This window comes from Coturnix japonica, chromosome 13 (genome assembly GCF_054131305.1).
Source record: "Coturnix japonica strain WE chromosome 13, WE-NBRP24, whole genome shotgun sequence".
NCBI classification, from domain to species: domain Eukaryota; kingdom Metazoa; phylum Chordata; class Aves; order Galliformes; family Phasianidae; genus Coturnix; species Coturnix japonica.
The window spans coordinates 12,719,820-12,735,429 of NC_140675.1; the positions used below are offsets into that span (position 1 = coordinate 12,719,820).

General features: G+C 44.5%; 1 protein-coding gene across 12 annotated transcripts; it reads left to right on the top strand.

Annotated features, from left to right (window-relative positions):
- Positions 1-242: 242 nt before the first annotated feature.
- Positions 243-15,453, top strand: DRC3 (dynein regulatory complex subunit 3). 12 transcript variants are annotated; one of them, XM_015876903.3, is made up of 13 exons: positions 243-398; positions 761-933; positions 2,223-2,339; positions 3,848-4,014; positions 4,606-4,752; positions 5,948-6,067; positions 7,004-7,116; positions 8,407-8,581; positions 10,986-11,117; positions 12,517-12,587; positions 13,400-13,523; positions 14,876-15,007; positions 15,088-15,453. In XM_015876903.3, the coding sequence occupies exons 2-13, from the start codon at positions 777-779 to the stop codon at positions 15,277-15,279; spliced, it is 1,647 nt and encodes a 548-aa protein (XP_015732389.1). In that variant the 5' UTR covers positions 243-398; positions 761-776; the 3' UTR covers positions 15,280-15,453. The 12 variants fall into 12 exon arrangements, with proteins under 12 accessions (XP_015732389.1, XP_015732393.1, XP_015732394.1 ...); XM_015876907.3 differs by having other exon boundaries at positions 15,115-15,453; XM_015876908.3 differs by having other exon boundaries at positions 15,119-15,453.
- Positions 15,454-15,610: the final 157 nt, after the last annotated feature.

The following is a 15,610-nucleotide window of genomic DNA, read 5'->3' on the forward strand; positions in this document are numbered from 1 at the left end:
GATGGACAGGAGAGATTCCGTTAACGCCACACTCCATTGGGCAACAGTCGGAAAACTCTGCAATATGAATGGGCGAGCAGAACGTCAATCATACACAACTCCTCCCGCCCACAAGGCACGCTTGGAGCTCTGATTGGCTGACACGGTTTTCTCGGGCTCTGATTAGCAGCCAGACTTCCCACCTCCCCTCTCAGCCCATTGGCGGCCGAGCGCATCACGTGACATCTATTAGCAACGCGCTTGGGCTTCCTTAGCTACCACACAGAGCCGGGGCTGGAGCGCAGAAGGGGCTGGGGCCGGTAACGGGGCCTGGGGCCGAGCTGTGGGGTATCAGTGTGGATTTATAAATGACAAAGCCAGGACAGAAAGCTGAGAATTAATCATTTCCCTCAGTGGAGGTATTTGTGTCCATATAGGTTGGGTTAGGCCGCATTACGGTGGGTCAGCATTAAGGGCCTTCAGAAAATCACTATTATTATTTATAAACGTTCCTTCTTCCTCCAAGTTCCTTTTCCTTTTATTGCAGAACTAATGTGCAGGCTGTGCTTACAGTCACACCAATGGCTGTACAACCCGACTATCCCTTCCCATACAAGCCATTATAAAAGCAGATTCATCTTTGATACCAGCTCTGAGGTGTTAGATCTTAATATTAACCATGTTCTTAATCCCTTGTGACTGTGTCGTGCCACTTCAATGAAGGTTGGAAATAGCAGCCAGACAGTGGCTTTATTGTTGTTGCTTTTTCTATCCGTTACAGCTGATATCCTCTAAAAATGAGTCAGCCAGACGACAGCTTAGAGCCAAACGTTATTGACGATGAAATGCTTCAGAAAGCAGTTGAAGAGCAATGGCCGGAGGACATAAGGAGGCTCGCCACATCCGAAGGTTATGACTTTAAAGATGTGACGGAGCTACAGCTTAGTTTTAGAAGTGAGTATCAGAACACACACACATTTATAGGGGGGTAAACGAAATAAGCATTAATTGGCAACCTGGCAATTAAACAATAATGATCATCTTAGGCTTTTAGTCATGCCTGGAAGCAGCAGTTTCAGCTGAGCGGTCTGGGTGGTATTGCTGATGGATGGCTTTAAAGCTGCTTAGCTTTATGCTATTATCGTCAGCGCTGTTCTTATTTAACATTTATATTGTGGTGACACCTACAGGCCACAGGCCTATTGGGCCCTTCTGTACATGGACAAATCAAATCCTGAGCAGGCACGGCCATCAGTGGCGATTATCCAAGTGCTGTTGTTAGAATGTGCTGATTACAGTCCAGTTTGGTAGCTTCCTCTGATCCATAGCATCGTCACAGCTTGTCTCTTACTGCCAAACCAGTCTATAAGCTCGCATTCAAAAATGAAGAAGGAAAAACATTTGGTTCAGTATTTGAATATTTTGGACAAAATCAGACGATTCATTGCATGATCCAGTGGTTTAGATCCTTAGAACATGTTTGCAATTACCTGATCCTGCACATATTTGTTTGCAAACACAAAACAAAGAACGGTGTCAATATTTTGTGTGTGCAGCTCATTGCATTACACTGCGCTCACTAAACAGCAATAGCACCAAACACAACCTTCTGGGAAGCCATTGGAGGATAAAAAAGAATTGCTGTAAGAGTGTTCTGTGTTTTCTGTCACCTTGGTACTAATGTTTTGCTGTAATACCCAACAGCCTGCCCTTGTGATTCTGTTTTTGGAAGAAGCTAAATGCAGCCATATTGATTAGTTCTAAACTGCAACCTTCGCAGAAACAGTAGAGCTCAGCTTGTTCTCCTGTGATGAGAATCCCGAGAGCAGGAAAGTAACTTTCAAAAGCAGTAACTGGCCACTAGTAGCCTGCAAATGCAGGGAAAAGGAAGAATTTCATCCCAAACCTCATTTGCTGAGCTGGAAGGGAAAATGAAGGTCAAGGCCTTTTAGTAGTGGATTCGTAAAGCCACTCTTGGCTGCAGCCAGCACTCCCTCAGCGACTCGCTGCCTTCACTGATGAGCCGTGTGCTGGGATGGGATGCTGAGGTTAACTGGACTGTTACACTAAAATTGCTTTCAGCCAGTGAACCACTCCACTCTCTGGGGCAGTCATCACACTTAGTGTAATCTGCTAAAGAACATTACGGAGGAAAGACTGCATTATATTTCCTTCTGCTAAACTGAAAGGTGATTCAGATGAGAGGGAAATTGATGTATTCCTTTATTTCCCTGTGCCCTTAGATATCCTGCAGATTGATAATCTGTGGCAATTTGAGAGTCTTACTAAGCTGCAGCTGGACAACAACATCATTGAGAAGATAGAAGCACTGGAGAGTCTGGTTCACCTTGTGTGGCTCGGTAAGATAAGGCACATGGGGCTGGATGCCTTCTCAGGTGCAAAGCAATCTGCAATAGAGCTGGGATGTCACATTCCTTCTCAAACGCGACTGATGGGAGCTTTCTCAGGGAAGCCTGTCAGCTGTCTCTGTGTTTCTTCATTTGACTGTCAAATGTCAAAAGGCACGAATATCAGTACTGAAAAGCAATCCTTCAAATGTTTAAAAAACCCGGTTTTAATAAATTTGGTGTGGCAGGAACAGGAAGCTGAGATTTCAAGGCTGTTTCCAGGTTTGTTACTCATATTTAGAGGCAACTTTCAGAAATACTGATGTAAACTCTGTGATTTAGAAACCTTTATTCTCTTTATAAGGGTAATGCAGGTATTTTGGAACCTAGAATCCCTGAAAGACGACGGTGTGTTTATCCCTACGCTCTCAAGGACTTGTCATACTTGTTGTGCCAAGAAGTGAGACTACTTCCAGTCAGAAACTCAGGATACGGATTGCAGCACCATGCAGTGGTACTGGCTCTGATGCTGGGCATATCAGTGGCTGCTGCTCCAGATTCATATCTTACAGCATTCTCTGGTAACTGCAGCCACCTAATTGGGTGGCAGCGTAAATATATCCTTGTCTGCTGCTGAAAATAGCATGCAAGGCTTCGGCTCATAAGCACATCTCAAAATGTCTAAATGAGTTCTTCCGCTCTGTTGTCTGCACTGTTCCGCTGCACGGATGACTAATGCACTTGTGAATCACAGCAGATCACCACTGTGCGAGCAGTTTTTTGAAGCACGCTCAGGCATTGCAGTTTGCCCAGAGGTTCTAGTGGTTCAGCAGCTGCTGTGTGTACGTGTTAGCTGCCCAGGGGCTGGGGTCACACCCATGACTGGTAGCCACATCAGCTGTCTGTGGAATCCTGAAGCACTCAGCTCCAACCTGAGGGTAAACACTGCCCTGACTAATGATGAATGTAGGTGTTAGCCTAGATGTTTTGACAGGATGGGATGAAGAAATATGGACGAGTGAAATAGCTACAGTGAGTATGTGCCTTCGCATATCTTCATTAACAACAGGGTGGTGGTGAGCATTGAGCTGACATTTGCTCCTGGGGGAGTCACCATGATGGTAAGCTGTAGTGCAGCAGGCAAGAGTCTGCAAGAAACAATGCAGAGAACCCCGAATTTGTCACCAAAATGCTCCTTTTTCAGGCCATCTCTTTTCTTGTAGTTTGGGTTTCCTCTTAAGGCAGAACTCATTTTGAGGTTGTGGACTCTGCATAGAATGTCTTTAGCCATTCCTCTCATATATGTGTTTGGAGGAGATGTGTACATTGTTTCCTGATCCAGAAAATGGTGATTTCATGCTGTGCCTTTCATGTGGGACATTGAGCACCCCTGAGGAAAATACTGTGTATAAACTTCTAAATCAAGACTTAGGCTAAATAAAAGATCTGAATTGGGGCGTTCTGCTAGAAATTACTTAATTTTTGCTTATAAAACTTCTGATTTCTAAACTCTTCCCCAGACTTGTCCTTCAACAACATTGAAGTAATTGAGGGCCTGGATAACCTTGTCAAACTGCAGGACCTAAGCCTCTACAACAACAGAATATCTAAAATTGAGAACATGGACACATTGCGTGAGCTACAGGTTTTCTCCATTGGGAAGAATAACCTGACTACTCTGGAAAATGTGAGTGCTCTCTGGCTTTGGAATTGCTCCCTATCAAAGGATCAGATATTCCAGATCTGATGTTTACCACTGCCTCCCTTTGAGGAGAAATTTTTCCTTACGATTTCATTTCCTCTGAAGCCTAAATTATGGTTTAGGTAAACTATCCAGCTGTTAAGTGCTTACTTCAGCTATTTCACTTTTAGGTTATTCACTCATAAGGGCTTAATTTTGTTACAGCTGTCATCTGTGGCAAAATTCCTATTGGTTCCCATGAGAGAAATAAATAGTTACATATGAGGAAAATAGAGAGTGGGGTCCAGGCTATATTTGGTGTTCTTTTTGAGGGTAGTTTAACAGCCTAATGCCCTGATTTGTCCACCACCCAACTAAAGGCCATCTCTCCATTCCCATCATTTACATAGTCATGATGTAAATTTAGGTATTTTCTTACCCCAAAGCATCAGAAACTTCTAATTTAGCTTTGCCTGTGTTTGGCAGCTAAGCACGATATGTACCGCAACATAATTGTGCAATTAATGAGCAATGAATTTCAAACCCAGCTGTTTCCACAGCACTGGTAAGCACAGCATCTCTTTCCCTTCCAAACAGGTGGTCTATCTCAGGAGGTTTAAGAACTTACACTCATTGAATCTCACTGGGAACCCTTTCTGTGATGAAGAGCAGTATATGCTGTTTGTTGTTGCTCACCTTCCAGGCTTGGTGTACTTAGACTTTAAACTCATTCCTGACACCACAGTAAGTATTTCTGCATCTCCTTCTTGTGAAATCGGACATGAGTTCCTTACAGAGCACTGGCTTTGTTGGTATGCTCACAATGTTCTATCATGATGGGCTGATTCCCTGGAGAAAAAGTTCTATCATGATGGGCTGATTCCCTGGAGAAATTAGAACTATGGAAACACACACTATTTGTTCCTTCTCCACCTAACAGCTTTGAACCTGTAGGCCAAATTCTGTCAAATTTGACAGAGGTAGAGATGTCAAAGGTATTGTACCTTCACAGGTTTTGCAAAAGTCAGCAGCTGTGTGTGGGAGAGGAGCCTGCTTAATATTGCCACAGAGATGCTGCAGTGTGAGTGCAAGACTACTTAGAGATCAGAGAATCGCAGAGAGAGAATCTCAGAGGAGATCAGTCTTGAGACATGAATTCAGAGGAAAGCAGGCTTGGTGGTCCTGCTGCTCACTGAGCTATTTGTTGCAGTAGTAGACTGACACGTTAATCAGGCAAGCAAGTGCCATCCAAATGCACTTCCCTTTCCTGATTTTGAAAGCAAGACTGTACATCAGCACTGGTAACCCATGGGGCTGCTTTCTGATCCCAAGGCTCATTTTTTCTTAATAATCAAAGAATATGTTTCATTTTAAGCTTGCTTGGCACAGAGCAGGAGCTGTTCTTGGAGTATACATTACTCTTAGTATAGGACTGGAAGGGCTTTCCAGGTCATGGAGTCCAGTCCCTGCCTCATACAGATAGTATGTCATTTAATTGCATGCTTAAATTTGTCAGGCTTCGATTGTGAGCTAATTAGGTTCTTGCCCCTGCTTCTATATTGCCATCCCCTCAGAAGAACCATCTTCTCCCCAGAAATTGATAAACTCAGTAGCCAATTCATTCAGAGCTCAAATTCAAAGTCAAAACAGGGCCTCCTGCTAAAACAATCAGAAAAACAACGCTAAAGATGAAGAAAGTGGGGGATTAAACACTGCTTGAGGCTGAATTGGATACACTGGGTGCAGAGGCAGAGTAATATGACAACAAAAATGGGGAGAGGAATAGATTAGAAACTTTAGAAGTAGTTTAATCGAAAGACCCCAAAGAAATGGGGATGCAGATATCATTCAGATACACCTTCTGGAAAGATGGAATGCTTACACCTAGATTTGTTGGGCACTGCTGGGTAGTCTAATAATGTTTCTTTGCTTTCCTCAGCGAGAAGTTGCCATTTCAAATTACCAATACCTCACTGACCTGCTGGAAAATGAGGAAGCCGAGGCCCTGGCTCAGCTGGAGGAAAAGCAGGCACAGCAGAAGGAGCTGGAGTACTACAAGGTACTTGTTCTTTGGCTGGTTGTGTGCTGTCTGGGGAGGAAGAAGTGCAGCAGATATTGACTTCTCCTTCAGATGCTTGAAGCTCTAATGAGAGGTTAACACTGGCTGTGCTAACACTAAGGCTAGGATTAGTCTCTGATCTTTGAATCTCTTATTTTGAATGAAAACAGGAACTGCTGTGGAATACATATGATTTGAGGGAACATATTTCTTTTGGCTGAACAATCAGGCTGCAGATATAGACCCTTAGAAGCTAAATAGTAAATCGTGCCCAAGGATCTTATCAGCTTAATGTGAGATTAAGAAAATTACACATCTGAGAGAACTGTTAGCATTTTCATGGTGCAGTGACTTCTTTTCTCCTTCACACCAAGTTGACGCTTTTTATTAGTTTTATGGTTAAACTGTTCAGGGCTTTGAGATCACTGTAGTTCTCTGAGCAGCCTGAAAACCAGGCCAAGGAGAATGGTGATTTCAGCCACAATCTGGCTTTGTGCTCCAGCATGCTGGAAGACCAGGCTGGCTGAAGAGCAGGAGGAGGTTAAGTGACAGGAAAGACACCTGCAGCTCTTCCTTCTGACCCTCCCCCAAGTCCACTAATTCTTTATCTGTGAGGCTGAATAGCCTTGTAACATATGGTTGTATGTGAAAATGCTTTATGTAAGATTAAACAGTGTTTTCTGTCCTTAGGCTAGAGAGTTCTAGCAGTAAATCCGCATGTGAACCAGGATGGTTTTGACTCCAGTTGCAGGGTGCTTTCACTACCTGGCTGGTGTATCTATTGTGTAGGTGTAATTGTGTCTGTGCAGATTGTTACTTGCACAGCACACCAGTGTTCCTCTGCTGGTAAAGAGCTTCTAGGAGAGAGGCATCCTAAGGACTGGCAGCAGGTTGGCACTCTTCATTTTACTTAAATCACTCTGATTCTCTTCAAAGACAGCCTTTGTTGAGCACCTGAATGGACCATTCCTGTTTGACAGTTTGTATGCAGAGGATACAGAAGCTGCCAAACTGGCTTCCCTCCCTGGAGTGGATGAACTGCTGCAGGAATATCCTTCCTGGGTTTAAAAAACCTACAGCTAAAACCTAATGACTTGAGTTAAGAAGGAGGTGCAACCACAGGGACTCTTCATCCGTTGCTTTTGTCCAGGACTGAAAGCTCACATTGATCTGAGATCTGAGGCTTTCTGTGTTCAAATTAGGAACAGTGCCAGAAAAACACTGCAAGACCATGAGACCACTGACAGCTTTAAGGCCTGATATCTCATGAAATATGAGGGCTACAAACAAATGGTTTGTACTACTGGCAAGCTGGCCAGCACAGCTTGAAACAACCTATTTGTATAACCGCTCGCTTCTATCACCAACAGGTCGTGAGATTCCAGCGTTTCAAATTCTCACTGTTGTAATTACCATATTCCCTTTCCATCGCCTGAATCAAACATAATTTCAGCAGCCTTCTTTCCTGACCCTTCAAGAATCAAGGCTTTGTACCGCCTTTAAGTCTGGAATCCACTTAAGGTTTAAAATGAGCCATAAGATAAATCTCTGTCAGGTAGATTGTAAGAGCGCAGTCGCTAAAATCATGTTGAAATTGAAGTGGTAGGAGATAGGAACAGACTAATCAGAATGATATGAGTCACATATCTCACAACCTGCCAGAGCTGGCAATGTGAAGTTTTCAGGCCAGCACTTTTTTTTTCTCATCATTGCTCCTATATGGGGCATCGGAAAGCGGACGCTTTTGTTTTTTCCCTTTCTCATTCAGATTAATAGAGCATTGTCAAGGCCAGTAACTTGACCTTCCTTAAAATTGCATTACACTGTTGGGGAAAAATGCATCACAGCTTAACTACGATAGACTCTAGAAACAATTCCATTGTCAAGATAATAGCAGAAGAAAAATTGGCGTTATTTTTGTGATGCTACCAAGTCAGTAGTTTATTCTGCGCTCTGGCTGTAGGCTCCGGAGCTGTATTTATTAACTACACAGACACTGTATTCACACTTGTGAAGACGGATAGGGTTGTATGCTTCGTTCTGCTGCTTTGTCAGAAAAGAGTCAGAGAAGCATATGTATTTCCTTTTTGTCCTCAAGGCCTTTCCCCCTCAAGCAGCCATATCCTTCTGTATACCCTTAAAGTAGCAAAATCCTATGCATAGAATGTGAACGGGTGACCCTGTCCTGCTCATACAAAATGCTTGGCAGCCTGCTGCCAGCGAGAACCACCAGGTTTTACATAAAAGCAGCTTGTAACTCCTGCTTGAATTTGCAGAGCTAGAAGGAACATAACGCATTGCTCCACTGAACAAACAAAATACCTTGACTCTGGTGTCACATACAGGAAAGATTTTGTCTCCATTTGTGAGAACCTGTTTAACTTCTGTCTGAATGAGCATGAAAAACGAGAAGCTGAAGTCTCTGATTTCCGTGAAGGCCTTCATGAAGTGTTGACAGCCAACCAAGAAGAAGGCAAGAGAATAATCCTAGACTTTGAAAATCGGAACAAAACGGTAATTTTCTTTATGCTTCTGTTAGTTTGATACATCATAAAGCAGCTTTCAATTTCACTTTGAACTAAGGTAATTCCATTAAAATTAGGATAGAAACTGATAAAATAGGATAGAACCTAGATTTGCACTGAAGTTGTGATATGATCCCTAATTGCAGAGTCACAGAATAGCTGAGGTTGGAATGGAGCTCTGGAGGACACCTGATCCCCCTGTTAAAGCAGGGCTGTGTGCAGCAGGCTGCCCAGGGCCACATCCATGTGGCTTGTGGGTATCTCCACAAATGGCCACTCCACAGCCTCTCTGGGCAACCTGTTCCAGCACTGTCTCTGATCTTTCTTTGTTTTCCTGCAGTGTTAATCTGTACTGAGAAATGATGTCAGCGAACATTAACTAACATGATATTTTAGTGCTCTACATAGGAAAAGGATTTGAGGTTTGAAGTTTCAGCCCTTTTGTCAAAGCACAGCCAACTAACACTGACAGCTTTTATCTATACTCGACGTGGAAATTTAGTGTAGGAGAAAATTAATATGCCACAGTGTTGTCTCATTGTCCATGAAGGTAAAGTTCTTCAAGGTTCTGCAGGGGGGAAAAAAAAAAGAAGAAAGAAAGAAAAGGAGATTGCAGGTTATTCAGTTCGTTTTCAAGTCATTTTCTGATTCAGTTCATCTTGTCAACAACAGCTCAAAGAACTGTAACAGAAAAATCAGGTGAAGCTATTGTAATGTATTTCTACTCTTTTATTTTTGAAGCAGAAACAATCTTTTTTACATTCTAATCAACTAGTGTCATCCATTGTGGCTGCTAAGGGCATCGCTTCTAGCTGGATCCCTGTCTAACCATGTATAATAGATGGATCATTATTTTGTTTCCACGGAAAAAAAGTCAGGGGGGGGCTAAAGCCTGGTAAACCTGTCAGCTAAGCAGAGCAAGTCCCTGACAACTGACACCACACAGAGTCACGAGCGCTTGCTCTTTGAAATCCAGGTCGCTTTGATTGAGGTGCCATGTCACAAGCTGGCAGCCTGCTGAGTCACCCCGTCCCCAGGTCCTTGAACCTTGCTGACTCATGCCAGCAAACAGCTCTGGCAACTCCAGTTGGGATATGAGCTTGCAGGTTTACCAGAAAGCATCAAATAAAGGCTGATATTTATACTTGGCTATTTGATTCTCAGTAAAACCTCTATAAAAAAATATACAGCTTTGACAGTTCATCTGGTAGGCTACAGCCGCAGCAATGGATTGACCTGCAGTGGATTGAACAGGACACAGTGGTTAGTGTGACAGTTTGATGGTAAATATTGGGATAGTCAGCATCCAAACAGTCATCTACAGTTGATTGGGAAGTTCAAAATTTAACACTGATGGAAATGTTAAAAAGTCACAGGGGTCCCAGCAGGCTGAAATCTGTAACCATCCTTAGGGTCTGTTTGCCTGGCTGTCATCCATTCCTGCAGGCCTGGGCAACCTGTAAAATAACACCACTCTGAAGTTGCTTAAGGAGCAAAGAAGCAGCAAAGGCCTTGAGCTCTGAAGCTATTGCTTCCAGAGCTGTGGCTTGAATGGCTGGGGAGGTTTTGGAGACCTCCTGACTTACACTTTGCGCCTTCCTTCACCGCTGCAAAATCTGGGCAGTGTAGTCTGTTTTCAGACAAGTCCTCGGTTATTTTGGCCAGAATTCACTCTTTTAGCCCATTACATTTCCTCTCAAGAGAATTGGATTAGACATCTTAAAAAGTGCATTTCTTTCCTCCCATTAACATTTGATTGTTAACTTGCTTTGAACAGACTTCAAAATAATACATTGCTGAGCACAAGAGGATTTCTTTTTGATCTGAGAAATAATAAATCTTGTCTGATACAAAACTGACGTCAATATTTAATTCTGAAGGGCGATAAATCCTTGCTGTAAGAGGGAATCAGGCAATGATAGGTATTCCATATTCAGAACTGAATCCTGCCTCTGTGGTAGTCAGTCAAGATTCCCCTTGACAGGAAGGGGATCAGGATTTAGATGCACCTTTCTTTCTAAGAGTAATTGTTAATCTCTACTTCATGGCAAGCAATGTCATGAACCCTATATATATATATATATATATATATATATTTACTCGAAATGTGTCAGAAGAGGAGCCAAAGTTGGAAGTATAGAAGGGTCAAAGTCATTGGGCACTGGGAGATGAGATTTCTTACCAGTATCGCTGCATTGCACGGGATCATTTACATAGCAGCACACCTCAGCACTGTTACTTCTCAGTATGTAAATCCAGAGACTCACTGAATCAGCACGTTTCATTTCAGCTCATCAGCAGCAGGAACTTTTCTCACATATGTAACAAGTTAATTAAATTGCAATGGAGTGCTGAACACCAACTATAAGTAATTTATGTATCTCTGTGTTTAGAGGCTGGATGAGATCCATCGTGCCAGCAGTCATGACACTGCTGAGTCTATGCGAGCCGAGTACAACGAGGACATCCTTCAGCTGTCAGAAACACTCATGACCTTGGAAATGCAGATGGTGGACCAGCTGGAGGTAAGGCTCATGCTCATACCTGTAAAGCCTCCCATCCAGGATGCAGGGGCATTCATTTTGCTGTTGCTGCATGCCTCTGCATTGTAGCCCATTGCATAGGGAAGGGCACACAGTTCTTCCTGTCAGGCTCCTGTTCTGTCTCCACCTCAGCCTTCCTCTGCTCAGGGTTGAAGGGGGTGAGATCAAGCCCTGGATGTTGATATCACAGAATCACAGAATCACAGAATGGCCCGGGTTGGAAGGGACCTCAAGGATCATGTAGTTCCAACCCCCCTGCCTAGCAGGGCCACTAAACATACACATTTACTAGATCAGATATCAGATACTAGATATGCTGTAACAGATTTCTGTTTCTCAGAGCAGAGCGCAGTATTTTCTTCACATCTATCCAGCTGATTTCCAAAGCTTTAAAAAAAGAGACTTGAGGTTGTTCAGTCATTATATAGGTCTGTGTACAGAACTCTCTGCATGGTATGGGATATGCATTTGGCATTCTGGAAGTGTAATTCTTTGAAGCTGATCCTCGCCATGAATAAGATTACACACGTTCCTGCTCAGCTTAATGCATTTGCTTGCATAATAGCTGCCTTTTTTCTCCTCACTTTTCCTTGAAAACTAGGGCAGGGCTCCTATTGTGTATCCTCATTTAAAACCAAAACCAAAACCTAATCTGTTATAAACTAGCAGGCAAGGTCTGTGGCCCATATGCAAGCAGATGCAGCAGTTTACTGCTGTGAATGTGCATGACAGAAAGCAGGAGCTCAAAATGGATCCCCTACTGCATCATGATTGTGCCTTTTAATGTTTTCTGAATTGGTCCTAATATATCTGCAGTCACTCATGGAAAGATCAGAGACATTCCTTCGTGCATGCCCTACTGGAATTGCAGGATTTAGGTGGTTGCCTTTGAACTGTTACATCAAGACATTAAGTGCATCACTTAACAGATTCCCCATCAGCCATTTTTGAGAGAGGCACTAGGCAGCAGCAATTTTCATTTCTGAGGACTAAAACAAAAGCTGCAGTAAGCCCAGGCATTGCTTACACTTCTCACAAAGAAGCTTTTCATACACACAAGGAGAATGCAGCATGGCAGCGTGCAGGAGTACAGCACGCTCTGTGCATTCAGTGAGAGTACAAAGGGATGGGATGGCTCCAGAGACCAGGTAAGCGTCACTCAGCCAGCTTCTCCCCAGTAAGCTGATTCTGATTTTCTATCCCTGAATGAGAAAATAAACTCAGCGCTTTCAAACCATTTACATGCTTTAGGTAGGTCATTTTCTGACTGTGCTAACAACAGCAGTGAGTCCAAATTAAATCAATTTTAGTTTCTTCCTAGATTCCTTTCATGTTCATGAAAGCGTTCATTGTAACATTTCCTCTTTTTCTTTCCATTAAGGAACTGATAAAGGAATTTGAAAGAAACATTGCTGTCATAACATCAACATTCGCTGAAAACGTTCAAGGCATATATCCTTTTTACAGCAATGTTGGCATGGATCTCTGAGCGAGGTGCATATACTTCAATCCTAAATCTATAACTGAGCCATTGAAATAGGCTTGGGTTATTTTTTGTCAACAGAAAAGGCATTTTCCCAGCCTTGCAGGATTGGCCATTTAAGGTGCTCCAAGTCTTTCTGTGGAAAATACAGAAAGTACAAAGGGCTCTGGCTGAGCTCTCACATATGGAAGGTCTCTAGGACTTTTACAGCTTTGTCCCCCCTGGGGATCTTGCTTTTTTTTCTTGAGCATGCCTGGCAAAACTCCTGGCAGATTCAGCTAGTGTGTTTTCCATGTGCATTCTTGGTTCTCTAAATGGCTTTCATGTTTGTGTTACTGATGTCTTCTGGAACAATGCGAGATAAGAACAGCAAAGCACTCCAGTGGCAGATTACATTTATAAATCTGTGGCTTGATGCAAATAATTGGCATATTCAGAGCTCAGCTTACATCCTGCGAGGCCTCCCTCAGCTTCCTCTGCAAACCACGGCACACTCTTAGTTCTGTGTAATACACGGCAGTGAGGATGAGACCTGACGTGAGCTGTGATTAAGAGCAGAAAGTGCAAATCCTGACACTGGCAGCAGTGAGGCTGTTTCCTGAGGAGGCCTGCTGTGAGGACATGGGACACCAGAGTGCTCTTCTGCACATCTGCATCAGGGCTGGCAGCCCTTTGGCAGCACGTTGCTCTTTCTGAGCCTCAATGTCCATTTACAGGAGGTCCAGTTATATCTCTAGAAGTGAACAGTGTGCTCAGCCTTTTCCTTAACCATCTTCTGTACAATGACACAGTGCCGGGACCTGGAAAACCGTCACCATGAGAAGCTACTAGAGATCTCCATCAGCACTCTGGAGAAATCACTTAACGATGAGCTCGATGAAGAATTGCCAGATGATGTTCGTGAGGTGAGGACAGCAGAAAATTCACGTCCTCTGTGAGGGTGATGGGAAGAGGAGGCAGCCTCTGCTTAGCAGGGACAGGGTTTCCAGAAGGCTCAGTACAGATAGAGCTGTGTCTACCCAGAGTGTGGCTGAACTGCAGCACTGCTGGGCATCTCTGCTGAGTGGGATGGAGATGACTGCACTGCAGGTTTCCCTGGGCTCTGCAGGAGCTGGTGGCAGCAGCCCAGGAGAGGTGCTGAGCAAATCTCTCTCTTGCCTCCAGCACAGCTCACTTCACTGGCTGATTTTCAAGCCCCAACCCAGCAGGCACTCAGGCAGCTTCACTGCTGCACTTGCAGCTGGTTTTGTTCCGATTCTGCCTGCTCCCCACAGGCAAACCTAAACACTGCTCTGATTTCTTTGTGCTGGGGCTGTTTGCATCAGTGATTTCAGAAGCCCTCCTGGGAGCTCTCCTGCCCATTAGCTGTTCTGGAGGCAGGACACAACATTCCAAATGCAGCCTTCCACTGCAGCCCGTTTTGCTCTGATACTGAAGATCCCAGGAGCCTTTCAGAAAGCACAGAGATTTTTGCAGCGCTCCAGTCAGCAACGCTGCTGACCTTTTTGCCTCTGTTATTCCTTCACTTAGTGGTTAATTGACTTGAGTTTTGCATTTGCTGTGTTTTCGCTCTGTCCAGATTATCCCAGCTCCCCATTACTCTGGGTAATCAAGAGCTGACAGACACAGACCAGACCCCTCAGCCCCCCAGGGGAGTTCCCTGCTTTATGGGCTGTGCAGATGGCTGCAGTTACGCACCGTTGCTGTGCACCCATTTTGCCTCGCTGCCATCCATTTCCACGGAGAAGCAATCTTCATTTGTTCAATATAGCTGCACTTGGCTGCAGGAGGAGACTCATTATGGTTTAGCACAGCCACCCTCTATTCAGAGCCATGGGGGAAGTCACTGCTTCGATTAGAAGCTGAGGCTCTCCGAGATGAAGATTTACAGCCAGCGCTACCAGTGCGAAAGACCCTTTCAAATGTGATTTTCCACCTCCTGCACCCGCTGGGACAGCCGAGCTGCAGCATATGCAGCTTTGCTTTGACAGCAGCTGCTGCAGGGGCCGGCCATGTGCTGTGTGGTGCTCCCTGCTCCAGAAGGTGAGGCCCAAGGTGCTGCCTCTGTTTCCCCATATGTCCTTCCACACAGAGGGAAAAGCACTGGAGTCATCCTGATGATTAGGGCTTTGTCAGTCTGAAACAGAGGCCTTATTTTCTTCCCCCAAGCACTGCAGTTACTGCGTTGCTTGTTCTGAGTTCTGTGGCTTTTGCTGTGTGCCTGCCCCTCCCCTAATCCAGTCACGTTATCTCCTAGTTTCTTGTGGACAAAAACACCATTGTTGACATGGTCAACAAATCCCATAATATCCGCCTGCTGAAGATCAGTATGCAAGAGTGTGACATCCTCCTCAACGTGTACCACTGGGAGGCCTCTGTGAAAGAGAAGGTAAGGAACGTTTATGGGGACGGGACACAGATGGGTCTGCCCCAGGTGGCAGGGACAGCACTAGGAAAGTCACTTCCCAGCCTTTGCTGGAGACTTCTGTTCTGCAGCCAGGACCCCAACAAACCTGCGGGTTCACTGCTTGGGCTCAATCTGTTCAGGCACTCCAAAATGAGATTGACAGAAATCGCAACCGTATCAAAGAGATTTTTCAGTACATCGATGATCTCCAGGAGCAGCTGGATAACGCAGTGATTCCGGACCCCATGGATTAGGTCTGCCATGGGCCAGGCAGCTGCCTTATCTGGGTGCACACAGCGGCAGAACACTCAACAAGGATGCTGCCCCTCTGTGCCTGTGCTGTCTGGAACATTTCAGGCCAAAGGCACACTCCTTCCATTCTGCCACAGTCAGCAAATAAAAGATACTTATTGTTTCTGTTAAAAGCACATGAAGCTTTGTCTCTTCCACCGCACTGGCACAAAGCCCGTTCTGAGCTCAGACCTGGTCACAAGGGGTTATGGCTCAGCTGTGAGCTAATTGAACCAAATCATCATAGCACATCATGCCTGAAAGCTTTAGTACCTGCAAGCACAGTGGCAGGAA